Source organism: Lutra lutra, chromosome 1 (assembly GCF_902655055.1).
Source record: "Lutra lutra chromosome 1, mLutLut1.2, whole genome shotgun sequence".
NCBI classification, from domain to species: Eukaryota; Metazoa; Chordata; class Mammalia; order Carnivora; family Mustelidae; genus Lutra; species Lutra lutra.
Genome location: NC_062278.1, coordinates 86,469,572 through 86,496,012, shown reverse-complemented (window position 1 = coordinate 86,496,012; position 26,441 = coordinate 86,469,572). Strand labels below are relative to the sequence as shown.

The following is a 26,441-nucleotide window of genomic DNA, read 5'->3' as shown; positions in this document are numbered from 1 at the left end:
TGCTGAATTGTTGTATGAGTTCTAGTAGTTTGAGGGTGGAGTCTTTTGGGTTTTCCATATAAAGAATCATGTCATCTGCGAAGAGAGTTTGACTTCTTCATTGCCAATTTGGATACCATTTATTTCTCTTTGTTGTCTGATTGCTGTTGCTAGAACTTCTAATACTATGTTGAACAAGAGTGGTGAGAGTGGGCATCCTTGTCGTGTTCCTGATCTCAACGGGAAGGCTGCAAGCTTTTTCCCATTGAGGATGATATTTGCTGTGGGTCTTTCATAGATAGATTTTATGAAGTTCAGGAATGTTCCCTCTATCCCTATACTTTGAAGCATTTTAATCAGGAACGGATGCTGGATTTTGTCAAATGCTTTTTCTGCATCAATTGAGAGGACCATGTGGTTCTTCTCTCTTCTCTTATTAATTTGTTCTATCACATTGATTGATTTGCGAATGTTGAACCATCCTTGTAGCCCAGGAATGAATCCCACCTGGTCATGGTGGATAATCTTTTTAATGTGCTGTTGGATCCTGTTTGCTAGGATCTTGTTGAGAATCTTAGCATCCATATTCATCAGTGATATTGGTCTGAAATTCTCCTTTTTGGTAGGGTCTTTGCCTGGTTTGGGGATCAAGATAATGCTGGCTTCATAGAAAGAGTCTGGAAATTTTCCTTCTTCAATTTTTTGAAACAGCTTCAGGAGAATAGGTGTTATTTCTTCTTTGAAACACTAACAATGAAAATACAGAAAGGGAAATTAGAGAATCGATTCCATTTACTATAGCACCAAGAACCATAAGATACCTGGGAATAAACCTAATCAAAGAGGTAAAGATCTGTACTCGAGGAACTACAGAACACTAATGAAAGAAATTGAAGAAGACACAAAAAGATGGAAGACCATTCCATGCTCTTGGATCGGAAGAATAAACATTGTTAAAATGTCTATACTGCCTAGAGCAATCTATACTTTTAATGGCATTCCAATCAAAATTCCACCGGTATTTTTCAAAGAGCTGGAGCAAATAATCCAAAAATTTGTATGGAATCAGAAGAGACCCTGAATCCTAGAGGAGAATATAGGCAGTAACCGAATCGCTAAGGAAATGTTGAAAAACAAAAATAAAACTGGGGGCATCACGTTACCTGATTTCAAGCTTTACTACAAAGCTGTGATCACCAAGACAGCATGGTATTGGCATAAAAACAGACACATAGACCAGTGGAACAGAGTAGAGAGCCCAGATATGGGCCCTCAACTCTATGGTCAAATAATCTTCGACAAAACGGGAAAAAATATACAGTGGAAAAAAGACAATCTCTTCAATAAATGGTGCTGGGAAAACTGGACAGCTATATGTAGAAGAATGAAACTCGACCATTCTCTTACACCGTACACAAAGATAAACTCGAAATGGATAAAAGACCTCAACGTGAGACAGGAATCCATCAGAATCCTAGAGGAGAATATAGGCCGTAACCTCTTCGATATCAGCCACAGCAACTTCTTTCAAGATAGATCTCCAAAGGCAAAGGAAACAAAAGCGAAAATGAAATTTTGGGACTACATCAAAATCAAAAGCTTTTGCACAGCAAAGGAAACAGTCAACAAAACAAAGAGGCAACCCACGGAATGGGAGAAGATATTTGCAAATGACAGTACAGACAAAAAGTTGATATCCAGGATCTATAAAGAACTCCTCAAACTCACACAAAACAGACAATCATATCAAAAAATGGCCAGAAGATATGAACAGACACTTGTCCAATGAAGACATACAAATGGCTATCAGACACATGAAAAAATGTTCATCATCACTAGCCATCAGGGAGATTCAAATTAAAACCACATTGAGATATCACTTTACACCAGTTAGAATGGCCAAAATTAGCAAGACAGGAAACAATATGTGTTGGAGGGGATGTGGAGAAAGGGGAACCCTCTTACACTGTTGGTGGGAATGCAAGTTGGTGCAACCACTTTGGAGAACAGTGTGGAGATTCCTCAAGAAATTAAAAATAGAGCTTCCCTATGACCCTGCCATTGCACTCCTGGGTATTTACCCCAAAGATACAGATGTAGTGAAAAGAAGGGCCATCTGTACCCCAATGTTTATAGCAGCAATGGCCACGGTCGCCAAACTGTGGAAAGAACCCAGATGCCCTTCAACGGACAAATGGATAAGGAAGATGTGGTCCATATACACTATGTAGTATTATGCCTCCACCAGAAAGGATGAATACCCAACTTTTGTAGCAACATGGACGGGACTGGAAGAGATTATGCTGAGTGAAATAAGTCAAGCAGAGAGAGTCAATTATCATATGGTTTCACTTATTTGTGGAGCATAACAAATAGCATGGAGGACAAGGGGAGTTAGAGAGGAGAAGGGAGTTGAGGGAAATTGGAAGGGGAGGTGACCCATGAGAGACTATGGACTCTGAAAAACAACCTGAGGGTTTTGAAGGGGCGGGGGGTGGGAGGTTGGGGGAACCAGGTGGTGGGTATTGGAGAGGGCACGGATTGCATGGAGCACTGGGTGTGGTGCAAAAACAATGAATACTGTTACGCTGAAAATAAATTTTTTTTTTAAAGATTTTATTTGTTTATTTGACAGAGAGAGATCACAAGTAGACAGAGAGGCAGGCAGAGAGAGAGAGAGAGAGAGAGAGAGAGAGAGAGGGAAGCAGGCTCCCTGCTGAGCAGAGAGCCCGATGCGGGACTCGATCCCAGGACCCTGAGATCATGACCTGAGCCGAAGGCAGCGGCTTAACCCACTGAGCCACCCAGGCGCCCCTAAATTTAAAAAATTTAAAAAAAAAGTCATGATCATCAAACTAAAAATGATTTAATTAATGTAAAAAAATAAAAATAAGTAAGTAAATAAATCTTTAAATCTTTTTTTAATCTTTAAATCTTCAAAAAAAATATATTTGGCACAGAACATTTCTGATGTGGGATTTAACATAGTTTTGAAATTATAACCAAAATTGTCAGGGTGTTTTGTTATTATGGCTGAGATGTTTTATTCCTTTTTAGTTCTAGTGTTCTAGGTTCACAAAAAAAAGCGAGTCCCCCCGTTGGATGCTTTAGGCAAATATGAATTTTAAGAAACCTATTTGTAGTTGAATAATGGTAGAGGCTTATACAATTGTACTGTTAAATATTGAATTTCCCCAAACTGGTATTAACAGCTAGTTTGTTTCACTGCGTATCATGTTGCTATAAAGAAACTACCATATAACTTCCTTTAAAAACTTTCATTCCATTCCATTAGCTTTAAAATGTTTTTTTTTAAGATGTTATTTATTTATTTGACAGACAGAGATTACAAGTAGGCAGAGAGGCAGTCAGAGAGAGGAGGAAGCAGGCTCCCTGCTGAGCAGAGAGCCGATGTGGGGCTCTATCCCAGGACCCTGGGATCATGACCTGAGCCGAAGGCAGAGGCTTTAACCCACTGAGCCACCCAGGCACCCCAGCTTTAAAATGTTTTTTTTTTTTTTTTTTTTAAGATTTTATTTATTTATTTGACAGACAGAGATCACAAGTACGCAGAAAGGCAGGCAGAGAGAGAGGAAGGGAAGCAGGCTCCCTGCCGAGCGGAGAGCCTGATGCGGGGCTCGATCCCAGGACCCTGGGATCATGACCTGAGCCGAAGGCAGAGGCTTTAACCCACTGAGCCACCCAGGCACCCCAGCTTTAAAATGTTTTTAAGAGAGGATGGTATTATGGGCTTTTAAAAAAGTTTGTAGATTTCTGGTTAAGATGGTATCATTAAGTTCACACTTGGGAGAGAGACTTATCTGTGACTCCAAAGAGATTAATAATATATGAAATACATGTATTTTTAAAGACTTATCTCAGGACACCTGGGTGGCTCAGTCAGTTAAGCCTCTACTTTTTCTTTTTTTTTTTTTTTAAAGATTTTATTTATTTATTTGACAGACAGAGATCACAAGTAGGCAGAGAGGTAGGCAGAGAGAGAGAGAGGAGGAAGCAGGCTCCCTGCAGAGTAGAGAGCCCGATGTGGGGCTCGATCCCAGGACGCTGGGATCATGACCTGAGCCGAAGGCAGAGGCTTTAACCCACTGAGCCACCCAGGCTCCCCAAGCCTCTACTTTTGAGGCTTGTTGCATCACATCAAGAGACAACATATGTCAGCTTAGCTCTCTTAGTGATGCTATGGTTAATATGTTCAGGTATTGTAAGTATTGATTCATCAATCATTTAAAAAAGTCTGAAGAGCTCTTTAGGCTTTTACTTTAATATTTTTAGCAGCCATTGATAATACTTGTCTAGAACCATATTTCACTGGGATTTGCAAAATGGTAATCTTGTAATCCTACCATTCCTAACACATTTATTAGCTAAAGTTCTTCCGTGAGACACTGCCTTTTCAACCATTTGGTTACTCTGAGGTGAAATAGTTATGAAGTTATTTTCTGTATTTACCAACTTTCAAATAATGAGTTGATTTCCCCCATGAATGTTGTTGTTGATGATGATGTTGTCATTATAAACTTGCAGATTTTAACATTTTAGAGAACCATTATTTAATGCTCAAATGATCCCATCTTTGGCCTATCTGTCTTACATTTTTTATATATATATATACGCATACATACATATATATTAAACTATACCCCAAAATACAGTTTAAATAACAACATCAATTAATATGTTATGAATAGTGTTTTGGGTTTCTTGCTTTGTTTCTGTAACATAAACAAATCCATATATCACAGGTAGGGCCCATCCCCAACTCCTCAGAACTCCTATTATTTATGTGCCTAGCAAGCGCCCCAGAAGCTGCCCCGTCGCAGGGTGATGATGGATAGCAAGATGGCATCTGCTGGCAGGGTCATTCCAGTAGTCAAGCTACATACTCCATTAATATGGTACTCTGACAGAAGAGACAATCCTAAACCCAGTGTATCAGAAGTTTCAGATCAGCAGGACTACCATCCCACTCTTCTTCAATTTCACAGCATTCTAAAGGGAGTAAATCACCAGATTTGCATGCATCAGGGTCCACCAGACACTGCAGAAATAATGAAAATATTACCTCAGAAATACAGAAAGAAGCTTGTATCTCAAGAAGAAATTGAATTTATCCAACGTGGAGGTCCAGAATAATCACTGACAGTATGGCTGCTGTTTGTCATCAGACAAAATAATGGTCTTTGCAATAAAGGACTTCTAATGTGGCACATGAAAATTTATACAATAAACAACTTGAATAAATAGTGTCTAGAAAAATAAAATATTGGAAATTTAGATATTTACATCTCCCAGTGTAGGTATCTTGGTCAGCTTCTCCATAAGCTTACCTAATTGTTTATATACTGATTAAAGTATTCATTTAAGAAAAAAACCAAATCCATATATCTTCATATCCTTCCCTTCATGAGATGAAAGGTTTTATACTGTACACATTGTTTTGCATCTTGCATTTTTCACCTTACACTATATCCTGGAGATCACTCTATAGATCTTCTTTCTTTTTGGAGCTGTATAGTATTCCACTTTGCGAGTATGCCATAGTTTATTTGGTCTATCCCTTACTGATAGACATTTGGGCTGTTTCCAGTTTTTTGCTATTACCAATAGAGCTGTAGATAGTTACAGCATTTCATGTGTGTGTTATTTCATGATTTTGCTTATTTGTCTTTGCAATAGAATTCTAGAAGTAAGATTGCTGGGTCAAGGAATATATGTATTTTTGCTATCTATCATGGTGGTAGTTTTGTGGGGATGGGAGATGAAGAGCAGATAATAAAAATATAATATGCCTTATAGGTATAAGTGCTTTGAAGAAGTACTTAAAAGAAGTTTGACTTTATCTTTTTATCTTTTTTCCACCATTTCTATAGTTGTCACATTTTATTTAGAAAGATGATAACATTTTGAGGGGAATTTTAAAAAATTCTAACTTCTAGGTACAATTAATCTCTTTTTCTCTACTTTCACCTTTTACTACAATGTCCGACCCATTCTGGTATTGACAAGAGATTAGATAAATTTAACTTGCTTGACGTTTTTCTTAATTTGTTGCAGATTGTCCATCAACTTCAGAGTTGTAAGCAGATACTGCCAAGGGTTAAAATCCTTGCAAAGTTTATTCTGTTATTTTTATAATGGTTTGACTATCATAAGTAAAATTTTTATTTGTTTGTTGGTACTTAGCTTCCTTATATATTATCTCTATGTTTTAACATATGGAAATACTTGTGCCCCTCTGTGCAGCTTGACTTCTTCACTGTGCAGCTGTGCAGCTTTACTAATACCTACCACTCCATTTTGATTTTTTAAAATTATTATATCGCTTTTTATAAGAACTTAAATTTTAAAGTAAGACCTAGCCCTAAAAACAGATATTCTTACTGTTTGGATAGAATCATATAGTCTCTTTCCAACTCCTATATGCCATATATATTATTTACTATATCTCAGTGTTACAGCATTTTTCACCTTATTTCTCCATTGCTACATTGACATTCAGATTGGCTTTCAGGTTAGAAATCTACATTTCTAAAGTTTTTTTATGTCTCTCTTTTGTTAGTTGACTTTTATACAAACCAAGTATGTTGTCTTCTGGCTAGTTACTACTGAACTCTTTTTTATATGATTAGGTAATCTAGAGTGCATTGAATTTTATGCTTCAGAATCTTGCTAACTTACCTAATTAAAATGCTGATGTATTTTAATGTTGTTTGTTGGTATTTCATTTTTCCTTGTTTAGGTTCGCAATGTTCTTAATGATGCAGTGGATTTACTGGAATTCCGTGATAGAGTCATTAAAGCATCTTTGAACTATGCACACTTAGTTGTTTCAACGTCTCTTCAATGTTATGTGTTCTCGTAAGCATCTTGCATTTCTTAAAAAATTCAGAGTTTTGTCTGTGATGGGGAAATTTATTTTCAGCCTTTTCTATCAACATGGTTTGGTTCTAAATTTAATTTTCTTAAAACCTCGCTTATCCTCACTTACTCCCAATCAAGAAGTGATTTTAAAATGAGCTATAACCAATGAAAATAAATCTAATAAGGGTGTGCATCAGAGGTTAATAATCATTTTTATAGTAGAAAATACTTTCTCTGACAGTGTTTACTCTTTCTTTACTCACATTCTTAAGGAATTTAGTATAACTTGATTTCAAAGTCTGGAGGAACAGCTGATAATTGTTGGGAAAAGGACCCACCTAGCCACTGGAAGAGAGGGAACAGCTAACAGCCTGACAACAGGCTAAAAGATGTTCAATAGAGACACAATGAGGTATTCAGGTTTAGTGCTATAGCCTAGGGTAATCATGGATGTTCATACTGAAGATACAGAGTTGCCCAGAGATGATGAAGGAAAATATATTCAATCTGCTTTTTAGAAAGCAGGAAATAATTTCAGTACATCTGAGAAACTTGTGCCTAAAACAAATATACTTGGTATTTTTCAAAATTTAACTCAGTATGTGCTGATGAATGTTGAACTAGCTTTCTGGAAACAAACAAACCTGATTTTTCAGTGTTTGCCTGTTTCTGTAATGTAAATACTTCTACCAAGGCTGATTTCAAGATACCAGTATGATGTCACTGAAAGCAGAATTGAAAAGAGATGCGCAGTAGCAAGCCATTATATAGAATTGCCACCATATAGATACAACAGATGTAAATAATCTCAAGTGCATAGATAATAGTAAAATGTAGTAAGATTATCTGGAAGTAATAGGTTTGGAGCACTTATCTTTGTTTTGAATATAATTTGCTTAGTTATAAGTTTATATAATTTAATTTTAAATAATAGCTCTGTTAAACAGTTGGTTTGCAGAATTCCTGAAAATATACTAGTTGGTACAAGCTGGCTCTAAGCATGCCCCCAGCTGACTTCTCAACTATCCAGGAAACTCAAGTCACCACTATGTTACTTTCCTGAGTTGTGAATAGTTAAGGATTGTTTTTTACATTCTATGCTTATATTTATAACATCATGTGATTATAGTTTAATCATTGGATATAAAATTGAAAATAAGGACTATATATGTGTCTTATTCACAACTATACACCCAGTATCCAGCACTGTACTGTGTTCACCATGTATAGGTACTTAATAAAAAAAAATTCTTGGATGAATAAATGAATCAAAAAACAAAGTATAGTGGTATCTTGGATTCCTAAGCCCAGTAGTACACAACACAAAGGTATCCAATATGATTAACAGTAACACTTACTACAACTATATATTAAAAATTCTCACTCACTATATGTAAATCTACTAATCAGAATCTGCAACTTAGGACAGCAGTCAAGAATTAAATGGAAGAAGCAGAGAAGAGAGGGGATAAACAGGTGGCTCAATTTAAGTTATAATATAACTTAATCTAATATAATTTAAATTAATATAAGAAAATTTTTTCTCATATGAATGAGAAGGAGCAACAATAAGACTCGGGAAAGTCAAGAAAGATACTAAGTTAAATAGTTGCTATATAGGGGAGAGATTATAGAATGTGAAGAAATTTCACAATCACCTAGTGCACATAGTCATTTGAATAATTAATTTTCATGGAGTTGAGGAAAAATAGAGAAGATCTCTTCAATTTAGGGTTTGTTTGAAGAAAGGTAGGGTTCTTAACTACCCCAAATGATGGGTTTATTCTGCTAGTTTTAGTGGCAATGATGTAATGTTTGAATCCATAGGATTAGTATCATGTGTTACTTGTATTAGAAAAACTGCTTTTTAAAATACTTAAGAAAAGTTTGGCAGTTATGATTTAATTTTTTTTATCACCCTACTTTTCATATATTAGTTAATATGTGGCAAAATATAAGACTGCTTTTCTTCTTTTCTGACTTAGATATGCCTTCCCTCTCTTGTCAAGACATTTACTAAGGTACAAAATTATTTATTAAAGTGAAATACCAGGTAGTGGGAATGAGGTAGTGCTGAGACCTATCATCACCAAAATATATTTCATTAAATTAAAAAACCTGCTAGCATTTTTATTTTATTTATGTATTAAAGATTTTATTTTTAAGTAAACTCTAAACCCAATATGGGGTTCAGCCTCACAACTCTGAGATCAAGAATCATATCCTCTACTGACTGAGCCAGCCAGGGGCCCCAGAACACATACTAGTATTTTAAATAACAACTATTGTTTATTGAGCACTATTATACTGTCTTTATGGTCATGGTCTAATTTACCCTGTGTGTTGAATATTATTATTATTTCCATTTTACAAGATGAAGAAACTAACAGATACACAGAGTATTTAATATTTAAGTAACTTACCTTAGGTCAAATTACTAAACTCCCTTACTAAAGGAAGAGCTGGGGTTTGACCCCCAGTTCTTGATAACTGTTACCCCTTTTTAGTAATAAAAATGTAATTTTTAAAACAAGCATGTAAGCAATATAGTGTTTTATATGAAAAGTTGTTCCAGAAAAAGTAAATAATATATAAGTGTCTATGTTAAATTTTCATTTGATTTTTCAAATAATTTTTTAGAACTTAGAATTCAAATAATTTTTAGAAAATTGCTCCTATTCATCAGTGTGGCTTAGGGCAGACATATATATCCCAGTTGTCATAAATACCAGATATTTTGCAGGGGGACTTTAAATCTTTAAAAAACAAAAACAAAAAACAAAACAAGCAAAAAAAAAAAAAACGGGCACCTGGGTGGCTCAGTGGGTTAAAGCCTCTGCCTTCAGCTCAGGTCATGATCCCAGGGTCCTGGGATCGAGCCCCCCATCAGGCTCTCTGCTCCGTGGGGAGCCTGCTTCCTCCCCTCTCTCTCTGCCTGCCTCTCTGCCTGCTTGTGATTTCTCTCTCTCTGTCAAATAAATAATAAAAAAAAAAACCTCACAATCACTATTATCAAAGACTGAAGGTTAATTCTAATGACTACATAAATGAAACATGCTATGATATCTTTTCTAAAGTACAAAGCACATATCTTTATCATACCTGTGAACACCACGCTTACTAATTATTTGTAGTTTATTCATTGTGTTGCTGTGTGCATGCATTTACTTATTGAAATGCATTTACTTACTGGCATTAGCCATTTCCCATCAGTGTGCCCACTTACTGCAGCCTTCGCCTTCCCACACTTTCTGGATCTGAATATGAGGTGTAATCTGATTTAAAGAATTGGCTTCATGAAAATAATTGAGAGGAATTCAGAATATATAAGAGTAATAACACATTTTAAATGTGAAATTTTGATGACTTGGGGTGGTTTTCAGTTTGTAAATGTTCTCTCCCTCTTGCCTATCTTTGAATCCTATTACACTGTAGAAACCAAAGGAGTTATTTGTTCATTTATTTATCCATTCATTCAATAAGCATGGTCATAACTTACATTTATACAGTATTTTAGTTTACAGAATGCTTCACAGAAATCTCCATTTGGACCAACAGTAACATTGGGAGACCTGCAGGAAAAATGCTCATATTCATTATTGTTATTATAGTTTCTGTTTGTCCGAGATCTACTACATAACAGGCAGTTAGCTAGGCACTTTAGGTGAGTCACCATTATCTTCATTTTACAAATAAGGAAACTGATTCTTAGGAGATTAAGCTTATTAAGATCATATAGCCGACAGGTGGTGCAACCAGATCGCTAATCCTGATCTGGCTAGCCAAAAATGTGTCCTTTCTTCCCGGAGCCATACCATTACTGTTTATCAGATGAGAAACGTAAGATGACTTGCCCAAATCACAGAGCTAATAAATGACAGAATATGTACTTAGGATTCCTCAATTCACATATTGTGATACCTAGAATAAATATTTGTTGAACATTTACTATTGAATACTTATTACTTACCCAGAGTTTGATTTCTAGTCAGGGATACAGACATGTAAGTGAATGATTTCAGAACAATGTGCCTAGTGCTATAATAGAAATATATACAGTTATGGTGAAACTGATAATACTTTTTAAAGTGAATACTTACCTATTTATTAAAGAGTATTTGGTTTTTTAAAAAGTTAATAAATATCTATTTTATTTATCTTTTAGTACGAAGAACTGGAATACACCACTTATATTTGATCTTAAAGAAGGAACTGTTAGTTTAATTCTGCAGGCAGAAAGGTATTTGTTTATCATGTTTGACTCTTGAATATGGGGTTAAAATATTTCAGATTGCGGTAAAGTACTCTTTAAAGCATGCACTTACAAAATGGTATATTAGTCATTTGGGATCAATCTGTTTTTATTTATTTTAAAGGAAAAAAGTAAGAATAAGCTATTAGGTCAGTGGTTCTGAAACTTGTTGGTCTCAGAATTTCTCTACCTTTTTTTTTTTTTAAAGTGTAGAGCCCAGTGTGGAGCTTGAACTCATGAGCCTTAGATCAAGACCTGAGCTGAGATCCAGATTCAGATGTTTAACCGACTGAGCCACCCAGGCACCCCTCTCTACACTCTTAAAAAACATTCTTGAGGTTATATATAGGTTATATGTCTCATCATTTACTATACTAAAAATTTACATTGAGAAATATAAAAGGAATTAATATATTAAGAATGATGAAACTAAATTTATTACAAGTAAATATCAAAGTAGTGATGTGAGAGAATGAGAGGGAAACAGGTGAGTTGGGGCGCCTGGGTGGCTAAGTTGGTTAAACTTTTGACTTCAGCTCATGTCATGATCTCAGGGTCCTGGGACCAAGCCCCAAGTTGAGCTCTGCACTCAGTGGGGAGTCTGCTTTTCCCTTTCCTTCTGTCCCTTCCCCCTCTTATGTCCCCTTCTCTCTCTTTCTCAAATAAATAAATAAAATCTTTTAAAAAAATAAAGAAAGAAATGGGGGAATTACTATAAGGTCGTTTTGACCTCAGGACCCTTATTTTTTATAATGTTCAGTTCTTTTGGTTTTAAATATTTGAAACACATTGATTTTATGAGCCACTACATGACTGTGATCTGAAGTTTGAAAAATAATATTCTTTACCACACCTTTGGTATATGCAGGACCATGAAACTCCAGGCCAACAAACTGGAGTAAATTGGGAATAGCTATTCCTCAAGAACCCACACTTTTCCATGAAAACTATCATCAATCAGTCTATCGAGTACAGTGATATCCAATTGAATCAAAGGTCAGTCTTAGGAAGCTACAACCCAACAAAACCAGAAATAAAGTTTGAAAATAGAATCAGCAGTTGCCTAAAATAGCTACCCATGAAATCTTTGCACTAAAACCATATATTTTATTCCTCGTTCCTTTACTCACACCTAGGCAATCTCTTAATAGTGTTGTTACCAGGTTTTCTAACCCCCAGATTTTATAAATAGCAAACCAGAAGAGGAATGCTGGTGGGCTGTGAGAGGCTGGCACAAGGATAAGAAGAAAAGTGACTGCCTGGTAAGGCAGCATAGAGAAAACAAAAAGCACAGAACTGTATCGCTGAATAGCTTAATTATTCTGATGCACCAAGAGATTCTCATGAGTACCAAAGCTGTCAGTTAAACAGTTACTGAAGATGATCATCACATTGATGACCTTGAGTGGTTGAAAAATTGTGTCAAATATTGTCTCATCTGTTTAGTGAAATTGAAATATATTATCTTGTAATATCATACATTTTTAATACAAAAAGACATCTTTTCCACTTAAAAGATAAGGTGTCAGCTATCTAAAAAACCATATTTCTGAAATTCTTTTTACTTGAACAGTGCCAAATAAATTTTATTTATACATTACTTATTAGTGTATTGAATATGCTCTTAGTAAAGGCATATGTTAATGGCATGACTGATTAGGCAATTAAAGAATAATTTACTTACTGCCTAATGTTTGTCCTATTTCTACATTTAGAAATGTTTGCCCTTTGAAACACAGTGTTACTCACAAGAAGGTTAAAAGCTTACACAATGTCTTGTTCAGGAGAGAAAAAGTTTTTAATATTGAAACAAAGAAAAAATATATACTAATATGATGTGTCACTTTGTCAACATTAGCAAATATTGTTTTCATACATTAATGTGTAAGGACCAAACCCTTCAATTAAACTACATACCAGTACTCAAGTATTAGTTTAATTAAAATGTATGTATTCATTTCCAAGGCAAGAAAGAACACTTAGTAATTCCTAAATCAAGAAATAGTTCTGATCAAGGGTCTTACAGTTTTGAACATAAGATTTTAAAAAGTAATACTGCGTTCAGCATCGAGGAATCAGACACTCCAGTATGGCAGTAATATGAGTGTAAATTACTAAAACCTTTTAAAGGGCAGTTTAAAAATACATATTAAAATTTTATAAGTATATGCCCTTTGAGCCAATTATTATATTTCTAGAAGTTATACTAAGGAAATAAGTAAGGTAGACATACAGAGATATGTATAGACATTCTATAAAACAATGTTTATAGACATTCTTTAAAACAGTGGATAATTTGAAATAAATGTCCATCAGGAATGAGTTAATAAAATAAAATTATAATATATCTATACTTTGTCCTAAATTATCTCTATAGAGAGAGGATTGCTAGAGATCTTTTGCTTTTGCTTTATTGTTTGAATTGTTTTTTTGCAATGCCATAAATTTTCAAAGGAAAAAAAATTAGATTTTTCCAAAGAATAAACTTTTCTCCAGTATAAAAATGAAAATATAGTAAGCTTCTATTTGAGAATGTATTTTTATTCTTTTTTTTTTTTTTAGACATTTTCTTCTTGTAGATGGTGGTGGTATCTATTTATATTCTTATGAAGGCCGCTTCATTTCTTCTCCAAAATTTCCTGGAATGAGAACAGATATTCTGAATGCACAGACTGTGTCTCTGAGTAATGATACCATTGCAATAAAAGACAAAGCTGATGAAAAAAGTAAGTGCATTTTTATAATTTTCCATGAAATTTGTTAACAGTGTAAAATTTCCTCAAATTAGCTTTCATTTTCTCATCTCCTAATATGCTAACTTTATATGAAAGAATTATGAACTTCCTAATTCGTCCTAAGTGTGAATTAATTAAAGAACTAGAGTCATATTATACCCAATTGATTAATAGATATTGTGATGACATCAAAGCTTATTGGTAAGGAATAAATCCTTATATATTTAGTAGCTGTTTGTAGAGAGATTGAGTTCAAATTTGTGAGTCCTAAAAATGTTTGTTAATTTTTAAATTTAGTGATTTTTTTAAAAATGTTCCCTTTTTCTTCATTAGGTACACATAGTAAATACTGTGCTTCATTGTACTGTATTTTACATATATATACTTATATTTTTAGAAATATTTTTATATTTATTTTAAATTAATTAGAAGACAGTTATAAATAATTTAAAATTTTCATATAAAAATAAAGACTACTTATTTGTAAATTGATATAAGTATGCAAGGTGTTTTGGAATTCCATCATACAGAGATACCATTTTATTGGGGCATTGCTATATCACAGCAACAATCATCCAATACCAAGTACTTGCCACATACCAAGTATTTTCCTAGAAGTTGAGGATACAACAGTGAATAAGACACACAAATGAATATACAAATATATAATAGGTTGTCAGATAATGATATGTGTTGTGGAGAAAATGCAGGATGAGGGAATAGAGTATGCTGGAGGTGGGACAGGACAGGGGAATGACTCTAGGACAAGTAATTGCAAGGGTTCTGAGATGGGAATAACTGGCATGTAAAAGGAACTGCCAGAAGTCCATGAGGCTAGGTCAAGGTAGAATGTGGGAGGAGAGGACAGAGAGAAAGATCATGTAAAAATTTGGCCGTGGTAAGAATGTTGGCATGAGAGAGACAGAAAGAGGAGGAAAGCATAGTATCCTACATTTTTATCCTGGATGAATAAGATGGAAGATGGGGAAGGAGGAAGGTTAGAGGAAGTCCACATACGGAGTTCTATTTTGGTCACGGTAAGTTTAAATGCTTCTTGCACATTCAAGCAGGAATGGAGAGTAAACAATAGGATAGACAAGGCCAGGGCTCAGGAGAGAGTTGGGGACTAGAAATATAAATTGGAAGTCACTGGTGTACAGATGCTGCCATGGCACTGAATAAAATCGTCTAGGAAATGAATTATAGGCAGAGAAAAGGACCAAAGCCTGAGCGCATCAATATTTAGAGATGGGTGAGAGGAAGTAGAGCCAATGAGATAAAAGAGAGAGTGAGTTATCCCTAAATCTTAGTGGAAAAATATTAAATAATTACTTTTCCCTATTGATACATATTGCTAAACATTTGTTTATCACTGTGATGTGTTATTAAAAGAAAAAAAAAAACTGACCTGAATGTTAATTTTGTTAGTCCATGCTATGAAAGACCTAATTCAGGAGCTACTGTCCCGCTGTTTAATTTTCAGTATTTTCAGGTAACATCATGTCTCATGCTGGTAGAAATATAATCCTCCTAAATAGAGCTTTTATCTCTTCATGCCTTAGACCTTCTCTGACAGCGGACATTTGGTGATTGCTTTGTTTTCTGAAGGACTTCCTTTCTGGCTAAAAAAGAGAATCAAATAAGATACTATCTGGTTAGCAGAAGCATTTAAGATGACTAAGTAATTGTTGATAATAATAATTTGGAAGTCAGAGTTTTGTCTTCAGTAAGCTTAAATTTAAAAATCCTAGTGATCATCATGAGTTAGTTGTCTTTACTTCTCTTGTTCAACACCACAGATTTCAGATAGAGGCTATAATAAAGTGTATGTTTCCTACTACATATACCTTATTCTGAATTTTTCTATATTTAATTCACATCTGAAACATTACTTTTTAATTATTTGATAATTCATAGAATTTTAGAGCTAGAAAGAATTATCAACATTTTCAGAAAGAAGGTTTATCTGCCAATAAATTATCTGTTTTACTTTAATTTTGATTGTTGAAGATGATCATGCAATTCTGTTTTGCTGCAAACAGAAAATCAAAAAGACCTGAATAAAATTATTGTTGTCAACTGATATAAAATGAGCGGAACATATTTTTCATATGTTCCTTTTAAAAGAAACTAGTCTTCATTGATGGCTAAATAGAGGTATATGCTAACAGTAGAAAACAAATTGAAGTACATAGAATCATTAACCTGTGAAATGTTCCTTCAAGTGGGGGGACCATTCCATATGAAACCAGTGGTTCCTTCCTAATTTGGGAGCTCCTTTATAAGTAGGATTCTTGCACTGAGAACAGTATTCTACCACTTTGGGTGACCAATTAAGAATAGAGGTACTAGTGCTTTTGGCTTCCTTCTCCTTAAACACTTGCACAGATACGTTATGATATTGGTGTGGGTGGCTATTTGGAACAAATATCTGGGTATGGGGAGAGATGTTAGAGAGCAGTTTCTTATGTCTAGAAGCAGCTCTTTGAGGCCGGCAGCTCCTTGGTTGTTCTTTCTACCAGTTTTTGCCACATACTAACACTAAAATACAGATCCAAGCCTCCCATAGTTCATGGCCACTTACAGTTAGTTAAAGAAGAAGTAGACAAATCTATCCCTATACCTCCATCTCTTTATAATATGTGCAATCAGCAAAAGGATGGAATGCTTTTATCTTTAAAAAAGCTTCTGGTTTGGGGGCTCCTGTGGCTCAGTTGCTTAAGCGTCTGACTCTTGATTTCAGCTCAGGTCATGATCTCAGGGTTTTCAGATTGAGCCCTGCCTCAGCCTCCATGCTCAGCACGAAGTCTGCTTGAAATTCTCTCTCACTCCCTCTGCCCCCTCTACACTCAGCATACTCTCTCTCTAAAATAAGTAATGTTAGCCAGTTTTTTTTTTTCCTATGTGGCCTTTATTATGTTGAGTTATTTTCCTTCTAAACTTACTTCATTGAGAGCTTATTATGAATGGATCTTGTAGTTTGTCAAATGCTTTTTCTGCATCTATTGAAATGATCATAGAGTTTTTATTCTCTCTCTTGTTAATGTGGTTTCCATCGATTGATTTGCAAATATTGAGCCACCCTGACATCCCTGGAATACATCCCACTTGATTGTGGTGAATAATTTTTTTAATGTATTGTTGGATTCAGTTTGCCAATATTTTGTTGAGGAACTTTGCATCTATGTTCATCAGAGATATTGGCCTGTACTCTTTTTTTGGTAGTGTCTTTGTCTGTATCTTTTTGGTATCAAGATAATGCTGAACTCATAGAGTCAATTTGGAATCTTTTCTTCCTCTTCTATTTTTTATTAATTGTACGAGAAAAATAGGTTTTAACAACCTTTAAATGTTTGGTAGAATTTACCTGTGAAGCCATTTGGTCCTGGACTTTTGGTTTGGGGGAGTTTTTTTATTACTGATTCAAGTTCATGGCTATTAATCAGTTTATTCAAGTTTTCTCTTTCTTCCAGCTTTAGTTTTGGGAGGTTATATGTTTCTAGAAATTGATCCTCTCTTCTAGGTTGTCATCTTTGACATATAATTTTTCATAATATTCTCTAATAATCTTTGTATTTCTGTAGTGTCACTTATTATTTCTCTTTCATTTCTGATTTATTTCAATCTTCTCTCTCTTTCTTTCTTTCTTTCTTTTTTTTTTTAATGAGTCTGGCTAAAGGTTTATCAATTTTGTTGATCTTTTCAAAGAACCAGTTCCTGGTTTCATTGGTCTGTTCTATTGTTTTGTTTTTTTTTTTAGACTCTATTTCATATACTTATTCTCTAATCTTTATTATATCTTTCCTTCTACAGGCTTTGGGCTTTGCTCATTTATTTTTTTCCTAGCTCCTTTCTATGTCAGGTTAGGTTGTTTGAGATTTTTCTTGCTTCTTGAGGTAGGCCTATACTGTTATATAATCTTACCCCTTAGGACAGTTTTTGTTGCATCCCAAAGATTTTGACCATTGTATTTTCATTTGTCTCTATGTATTTTTTTATTTTCTCTTTGACTTCTTAGTTGACTTGTTCATTATTTAGTCACATGCTATTTAACCTCCATTTCTTTGTGTTCTTTCCAGATTTTTTTCTTCTGATTAATTTCTAGTTTTATATCATTGTCATTGGAAAAGATGCATGATATGATTTCAGTCCTGTTTAATTTGTTGAGACTTGTTTTATGGCTTAACATATGATCTATTCTGGAGAATGTTCCATGAGCACTTGAAAAGAATGTGTATTCTGCTGGTTTTTTGGATGGAATCTTCTGAATATATCTGTTACATTCATCAGGTTCAATATGTTGTTCAAAGCTACTGTTACGTTGTTGATTTTCTGTCTGGATGATCTATCCATTAATGTAAGTGGGGTGTTAAAGTCCCCCACTATTATTGTATTACTATCAATTTTTTCCTTTGTGTCTATTAATAGCTGCTTTATGTATTTGAGTGCTCCCAGGTTAGGTGCATAAATATTTACAATTTTTAAAAATATTTACAATTGTTATATTTTCTTGTTGGATTGTTCCCTTATCATTATGTAATAATGTAGCATATGTAGCATAATGTAGTAATGTATGTAGTAACGTCTCTTTGTCTCTTGTTACAGTCTTTTTTAAAGCTCTGTTTTATTTGATATAAATGTTGCTACCCCAGCTTTCTTTTCACTTCCTTTTTCATCATAAATTTTTTTCCATCTCTTCACTTTCAATGTGCATGTGTCTTTAGGTCTGAAATGAGTGTCTGTTGGCTTCACCTTTCTATTTATTTCATTTTTTTAAAAATTTTTAAAGGTTTATTAATTTTTTTTTTTAAAGATTTTACTTATTTGTCAGAAAGAGAGAGAGAGAGAGAGAGCACAGGCAGACAGAGTGGCAGGCAGAGGCAGAGGGAGAAGCAGGCTCCCCACAGAACAAGGAACCCGATGTGGGACTCGATCCCAGGACGCTGGGATCATGACCTGAGCCGAAGGCAGCTGCTTAACCAGCTGAGCCACCCAGGTGTCCCAAAGGTTTATTAATTTTTTTTTAAGGGACAGAGAACACAAGTTGGAGGGGCAGAGGGAGAAGGAGAGAGAATCCCAAGCAGACCCTACACTGAGTACAGAGACCAAAGCAGGGCTTGATCTCATGAACCATGAGAGCAGGACCTGTGCCAAAACTAAGAGTCAGATGCTTAACCACCTGTACCACCCAGTTGCTCCTTGGCTTCACCTTTTTAGGTATCTGGTATACTTGAGCTAAGAAATAATATCAGTTTTAAAGTTTTTATTTATTTCTTCGAAACTAAATATAACACTGTATGCTAACTATACTTGAAAAACAAATAATATCAGCTTTTGCTTGGAGACTCTTCTGAAGCATTAATGAATATTGGTTTTCCTCCATTGCATACCCATTTAGTCATTCTTTTATTCTCAGGTACTATTTCTCCTTCTCTCCATTTGTAAAGAACTAGTGGGCTGTCTCTACTACTGGGCAGGATAGCTGCATTCACATTTAACCTTATATTTACCAGCTGGAGTGGGAGCACAACCCATTCCATCAGGTCCTCGGAAATTCTGACCTCAAAGTTGAAAGTACAAATAGTTTCTTGCCTAGGAATCATCTCTGCTTCTGATAATTGTAGTTGTAACCTTGGTCCTGAGACCATTGTATCTAATAAAAAGAAGAAATTTGAGGTGATTTGGGAAAGAAAGGAAAAAGTATAGCCATCATACCAGCATTCTCCTTTTGTGGGAATAACTGCATAGTCATACTAGCATCTTCCTCACCCCCTATTCCTTATTTCCACTGAAACTGCAGAGGAATTTATCTAGTGTGAACACACCCTTTGCTCCCTTCATGTTGAGTGTCAGTACCCACTCATGAAGCCTTGTAAGCTAGTTCTTCATGCCTATATTACCTTTCTCCCCATTTTAAATAACCATTGTTTTCATTGCCCATTCTAATTCTTTACCAAACTATTACTCTCAAAAAGGATCTCTCTGCCCATTGTTGGGCATGATGGGTTGTAAAGTATGTTCCTTGGTCTGAAGAAATGTGACTCAGTGGTCCAGATCAGCACAATACCTTCTACTCCGGTTCTTCCATAGTACTCTGAACCTTTGCCTCTACCACCGGGTAAGCAAAGCTCAGCCCAGAGTCAGTGTCCATTTCTGTCAGGACCCACTTGTAGCCCCCAGTGCTCCAGGCATCAGTCGGACTTGCCGCTGTGCACAACGACTCCCTGCAGAGCATCTTCCCCATAGCCATCTGCAGTCCCTAAATCTCTCTTGTTGGCAGACAGAACAGTTCCCGTTGGCATTTTGTGCCTCCACGGATGCAAAAGGAATATGTCTAGAGTCAACCCCTCTCTGCATTGTTTGCGTCCACTCACTTGATTAACCCAGTGGCTACCTCAAGTGGCACACCTGGGTGTCTGCTCACCATTTGTAAACATCTTCTGATGCTGAAAAGGGGTTCTTCTGATGGGCATTGATATGGCCTGTTTGAATGCACCCTTCAGATTTCCACAGTGATTTCCATATGGCCATGCCCCGGAAGAGCACCCCGTTCATAGTCCAGTCTTCCACTGCCCATCCACCGCACCGTATAGCCAGGCCATTCCAGTGCCTGTGAGTAGGTCAAAATCCAGACATAACGGTAAACAGCGTGCAGTGCAGCTCGCTGAGCCAATTTGTTTTTACCTTTTTTGATCTGAGTGGTGGCCTTCCACACCCAGTGTCTTGTGTTCACGTTGGAACTGCCGTCCATAAGCCAAGCAGCTGTTTGTTGGTCTGGTGAGAGCTGTTAACAGGCTCTGTGCGAGTGATGCTAGAATCCTGCAGGTCCTCACGTGGTTCCAGAGTCAATCCTGGGGAAGACAGGCCACCTGCTCATGAACATGCTGTGGAACTCCGTGCGTTGCCCTGATGGTGTGTTCCTGCTCAGACCATTTCTGTTCTATGACAGAATCTCCTGGGCGCTGCCTTCCTCTTAGAGCATTTGTCTGACATCACCCAAGATATCCTTATTTTATGGTTTTCAGTCAGAGGCAGTTTCAATTAGTGTCTGGTAGCAAGCTAGTCATTGCCCCTCCAAATGGAAATTGTCTTGTATAGAGTTCCAGTAGCTATCACTGGGAAGTGCTCCCACACCCCCCAGTCTATGCTCCACAGAGACTGCTGTACAGAGAATATATCTTTATTAGCACTCCAGCTTCTGTTTGGTACCATTTGGTATAAGGCCTCTATGTTTGGGCAGTCTCATTGGTTCCCATTTTGTATGTCTAGTTAATATTGTTGGAGAGGTGGATTTTTCATGCCTTTTGTTTTACAATATTTGATAGGGGAAACATTCCCCAGCTAGGCACAATATCTGTCCTTATAGTACATACAGGTAAAAGAGACACAACTACTTCATATGAAGCTTCTTCAAGTATACTTTCATTTAAATGTTCATCTTAATCCCATTAGTTCTTGTATTCTCTTATCTGTCAATCTAATTGACCACCAGTAGGACTTTGCCAACAGGTTTTAGTTTTACAGCACTTGGTAGTGGAAGGATTCCTCAGTCAGACATAATATCCAATCCCATTAAACATTCAAGTAAAGGAGACACAGCCTCTTCACATGAAGCCCATTTAAACACCCCAATTTTCATCCAAGCTTCACTTTACTCATATTAACCCTTGCTTTTCTCTGTTCTCCCAATTTAATTTTAGTCCTCACTAAAACTTCATCAGTGGGTTTTGGTACCACAGTGCATGGGACTCTCATAACAAGAGGTCCTAGAAACTTCTCTCTTCTGCTCCCTGACCATTTTACATACTCCTGTGCATAAGGTCTTGTGTCCCCAGTAGAGTGTTGAGCCAAGAAACCCTTTCATCAATCCATCTCTTAATTAAATTGGGGAACCATAGCCCAGGCAATTGGAGGTGAGGTTTCTTTTTGCTCTCTTGCCATATAGCTTTCCAAATTCCTCCAAACTAGGATGAATAGAACAGATTTGTTTAAAGGCCTTCAATGTTAGGTGACCAGCAGGGATTTCCCATTGGTTCATCCAACCTCTGTGTTTTGTTTTGTTTTGTTTTGTTTACCCCATCAATGTTTGCTTTATTCATCCCGTTTCTTAGATTTTCACCTAGCTGGGATAAGGCCCTTGATGCTCCTCTCTGTCTATCTCTAATCATTTTAGCCTTTTTCATGATTTTTTTAGCATAACTTTTTCCTTGGGAAGTCTTAAGGATGGTCACTATACCTCAGGCTAACCAGAATCAGGATTTTCTCCAACATACTCTTTCAGTGGGAGCCTTGGGACCAGAGGCTGTAATTGAGACTGTCCAGAATCTATATTTGGCCCATCTCTTACTTTCATTTTATCTATTACAGATTATAATAACCATGGGATTGTATATTTTCTCTTTTTCATATTATTTTGCATTTTCTTATGCATTTAGTGAGCCAGCTTCCCAGGAGATGGATCCATCATCTCAAAATTGCATAGGTAACTTTTACCTCTCACAGCTAATTGCAGCTTAGCTGCTGTTTTACACCATGGGTGATCCTGCTGCCTTTAAGAGACAGAGGTTCCTCATCCCTTGTTCTTTCATCCTTTCTCTTCCCAGACCGCATTTTTCAGTGAGTTAGGGTTGTTGCAGTGATTCTCACCCTTCCTGACACCTACTATTCCATTTTTACCTTAACTGGTATATTGCAGTCATTTCTAATACTAACAACCTGGAGTTAGGACAGACCCCAGGGCTTAAAGGCAAAGTTCTCCTCAAGACTTCCCTCATTTCAGACACTAGCCACAAGCTTCAGGGAGCCCCAGACCAACCTATTTTGCTGACTGACTGGCTACAAATTCAGGGACTCCAGTGGCCCCCTTAAGTTGGATAATTTGCTAAAATGACTCACAGATCTCAGGAAGATGCTATACTTAGAATTATAGTTTTATTATAAAGGATACACATAGTGCGAGGCCTGGGAAGGAACACAGAACTTTTATGCCTTCTCATGAAATCAGGGCACATCACCCTCCCAGTATATCAGTATGTTCACCAATGAGGAAGTAACCCTGAGTTTTTATGGGATTTTTATTATATGGGCATGATTAATTAAATTATTGGCCACATGACTGAACTCAATATCCAATCCCCCAATCTCCCTATCCCCAGAGGTCAGGGAACTGAGTATGCTTAGGCTTTCTGATGACCATCTCCTATTCTGAAGCTATGTAGCGGCTCACCAAGAGTCTCCCCACCAGTATAACTAAGACATTCCTAATCACTCAGGAAATTCCAAGGGTTGTTCAAGGTCCCTGCAAGGAACCCAGAACAAAAACCAGACAAACTACTAATTATACCACAGGGAACTGTGCACTGACCCCAGGGAATTAAACAGTATGTGACACATTGCCTGGTATTATAGTAGACACTTGGCACATTTTTCTTTTGTGAAGTATGATTGTATGATGTTATATTCGTCCAAATCAGAGTTCTGAAAATTACAAATTACATCTAGATTTGGACTTGCCATTGTAGATCTTATGGAGGAGTGAAGCCATACCATTACATTAATAACTATTCTAAGTAGGGAATATGTTTTAGGAAGAAGTATTCAGTTCCACTGTTTTTTAAGAAATATAACCCCATTGATAAGTAGGAATTTGATGCTGCTGCTCTACTATGCTGATAGATACTCTATGGTCCAAAGGGTTAAATAATTTCTCATCAGGATATAATAATACACTGAAGTTTACCGATAAAAATTCTAATTTAATACGTTAACTAATGCTTAATTTTTTTTTTCAAGTAATCTTCCTTTTTGAGGCATCAACTGGAAAACCATTAGGCGATGGGAAGCTTCTTTCTCATAAGGTAATGGACATTAGCTACTTCTAATGTAAATAGCCACTGTTTATTTACTTCTTTTTTAAAATTGATGTTTTCATTTTAAGTCAAAAAACATAGAAATTAATTTTTTAAGAGTTATCTGTAATAATTGCTTCATCCTCCACTTTATTTTTAAGTTTTAATTTATTTATTCATTTTTAAGTAAAACCCTACATGGGGCTTGAACTCATGACCCCAAGATCAAGAGTTGCATGCTCTTCTGAATGAACCAGCAAGGCACCCCTAGAAATTAGTTTTATATTTAAACCCAGTTGCATTCTACTAGAGTATTTTGCCTAAAAATGTTACAAAGACTGAACACTAGTAAACTCTGTAATGGAAAGCTATATATACAAATTAAATGGATAAAATAATCTGATTTATATGTCTTTATTAAGACTATTTACTGCTTTTAATAAAATGTTCTACTTTGATTAAATTTTTAGTACTTATCAGTAAATAAAAATGTTTTGTTTTTCTAAACAACTTGCAGTTTTCCCACTGACCAGTCCTTAGCCAGCATTTTCTTTTAGGTTTTAACACTGTAGTTAAACTGAAAAAAAAATTCTATAGAAGGACAAAAAGATCTTGAAGTTGCTTATTGGTTTTTTATTTTTAGCATTAAAATAAAGCAGCACATTTTATTTATTCTAATAAGAGATATATTCAGGTTTAGATATGTTTTTAACTTTATTGTTCAATGCCAATAGTGAAGCATTAGTCTATATTTTATTTTCCTCTTTTTGTAATTATTAGTTTGAGTTTGAATAACAAGTAAATTCATAAGGTTCAGAAATGAAAAAGCATAAAAAAGTATACAGGGGAAAAAGTCTCACTACTACACCTGTTTCTTATCAGTACAATTCTGTTCCACCAAATAAGTAACAAGCATTATTTTTTTGGTAAGATTTTATTTATTTATTTGACAGCGAGAGATCACAAGTAGGCAGAAAGGCAGGCAGAGAGAGAGGAGGAAGCAGGCTCCCTGCCAAGCAGAGAGCCCGATGCAGGACTTGATCCCAGGACCCTGAGATCATGACCTGAGCTGAAGGCAGGGGCTTAACCCACTGAGCCATCCAGGTGCCCAGTAACTACCATTATTAAACTTCATTTTCCTTCCAGAGATTTTTTTAGTGCATATATATAAACAAAACTGATATATGTTCTTTTCCCCCTCTTCTACAAAAATGTTACATACAACTCTATACGTTGCTTTTCTCACATAAACTGTTCCTGGAGATCTTTCTGTATCAGTACATAAAGTACTTTCCCAATCCTTTTCCCCTCACCATACGGTATAACATTTTATGGGTGTATCAATTTATTTGAACTGTGTCCAAATGATGGGACATTTAAGGTTCTATTATACCTTCAAAAAAAAAAACAAAATAAATCCTAGCAAGTCTAAAAAAATAAAAAAAGTCTTAACAAGTCTTAAGACAGTAAGCAGTAAATAAATCCCTCTTGGATTCAGTTGAAATAAATCCACACTGAACCATATAAGGAAGGTCCTTTCACTAGCTAGTGTAATAGTGTAAGATAATGCAGTATGCCAGAAATACTTTGTTATATGGACAGAACACTAATCTTAAAGTCAGAAATCTGAATTTTAAATTCTGGATATGCTTGTCACTAGTTTTTCTGAGCGAAATCACTTAATGGCTATACATGTCAGTCTTCTTGTCTATAGAGTAAGTATAGGAATACTTACTTTACCAGGTAAAGTACCTTGTACCTTGTATAGTATAGTATAGTTCCTTGTATCTACAATACAAGGTAGTTTCCTGTTTCACAGGAAATATGAAAGAATGTGTAAAATCTAAAGCCCTAAAAACATAAGATATTTTCATGAATCTACTCTTAAAAATCTTTTAAAATATAGGCTTTCTATTTAGAGTAAATTTTGTTATGGAATGTATTAATTAAAGTAGATCTCTCTTGTGATATTCAGACTTGCCTCACCCTTGTTCTACTAAAGGTAGAACAGGAGGACAGATAGAAGTGTTTCTCAGCATGGGGCATCTGGGTGGCTCGTTGGTTGAGCTGAGCATCTGACTGGGTTTTGGCTCAGGTCTTTATTTCTTGGGTCATAGGGCTGAGCCCCACCCCCTCACTGAATGAAGTTGGGCTCCACGCTCAACCGGGAGTCTGCCTGATGATTCTCTCCCTTTCCCCCTTCCCCCACTGGTGCGCACACTCTCTCTCAAATAAATAAATAAACACATTTTAAAGAAAAAGAAATGTTTCCCAGCTTATGAAGTTTTAAAAAAATACTCATTATTTATGGTGTTTTAAGGGGCATCTTTCCCTTGTAAATTAAAAAAAAAAGTAACTGTGCTTTAGCTTTTGAGTTATACCAGTAGTTTAAAATTACTTAACAGGGACATTTTATCATTCCAAGTAGGGAGTGATATTTAATTGATCTTTAAATAAACAGATGTTCTTGTAATTAAATAATTTAAATGCTCTGATGTCAAGCACTAAAACTAATACAGTATTTTCATTTTTCTAAATTTTAGAATGAAATTTTGGAAATTGCTCTGGATCAAAAGGGACTTACCAATGATAGAAAAATTGCCTTCATTGATAAAAATAGAGATCTCTATATCACTTCAGTGAAACGATTTGGGAAGGAAGAACAAATTATCAAACTTGGTAAAATAATTATAATACATTTAAAATTTGATTACTTTGAATTTTCTTGAATCTACTGTCATATTT

At 35.7% G+C, this 26,441-nt stretch overlaps 1 protein-coding gene and 1 pseudogene across 4 annotated transcripts in view; both read left to right on the top strand.

Moving 5' to 3' along the window:
* The window catches only part of IFT80 (intraflagellar transport 80), a 116,084-nt gene that overhangs the window by 70,895 nt on the left and 18,748 nt on the right, over nt 1–26,441 (top strand). For all 4 annotated transcript variants that reach the window (XM_047729080.1, XM_047729072.1, XM_047729063.1 and 1 more), the window contains 5 exons: nt 6,740–6,858; nt 11,027–11,101; nt 13,676–13,839; nt 23,641–23,705; nt 26,240–26,375. In XM_047729080.1, coding sequence (XP_047585036.1) covers nt 6,740–6,858; nt 11,027–11,101; nt 13,676–13,839; nt 23,641–23,705; nt 26,240–26,375 — 559 coding nt within the window. The remainder of the gene's footprint in view (nt 1–6,739; nt 6,859–11,026; nt 11,102–13,675; nt 13,840–23,640; nt 23,706–26,239; nt 26,376–26,441) is intronic.
* LOC125099776 (alpha-ketoglutarate dehydrogenase component 4-like) lies at nt 4,781–5,133 on the top strand (annotated as a pseudogene).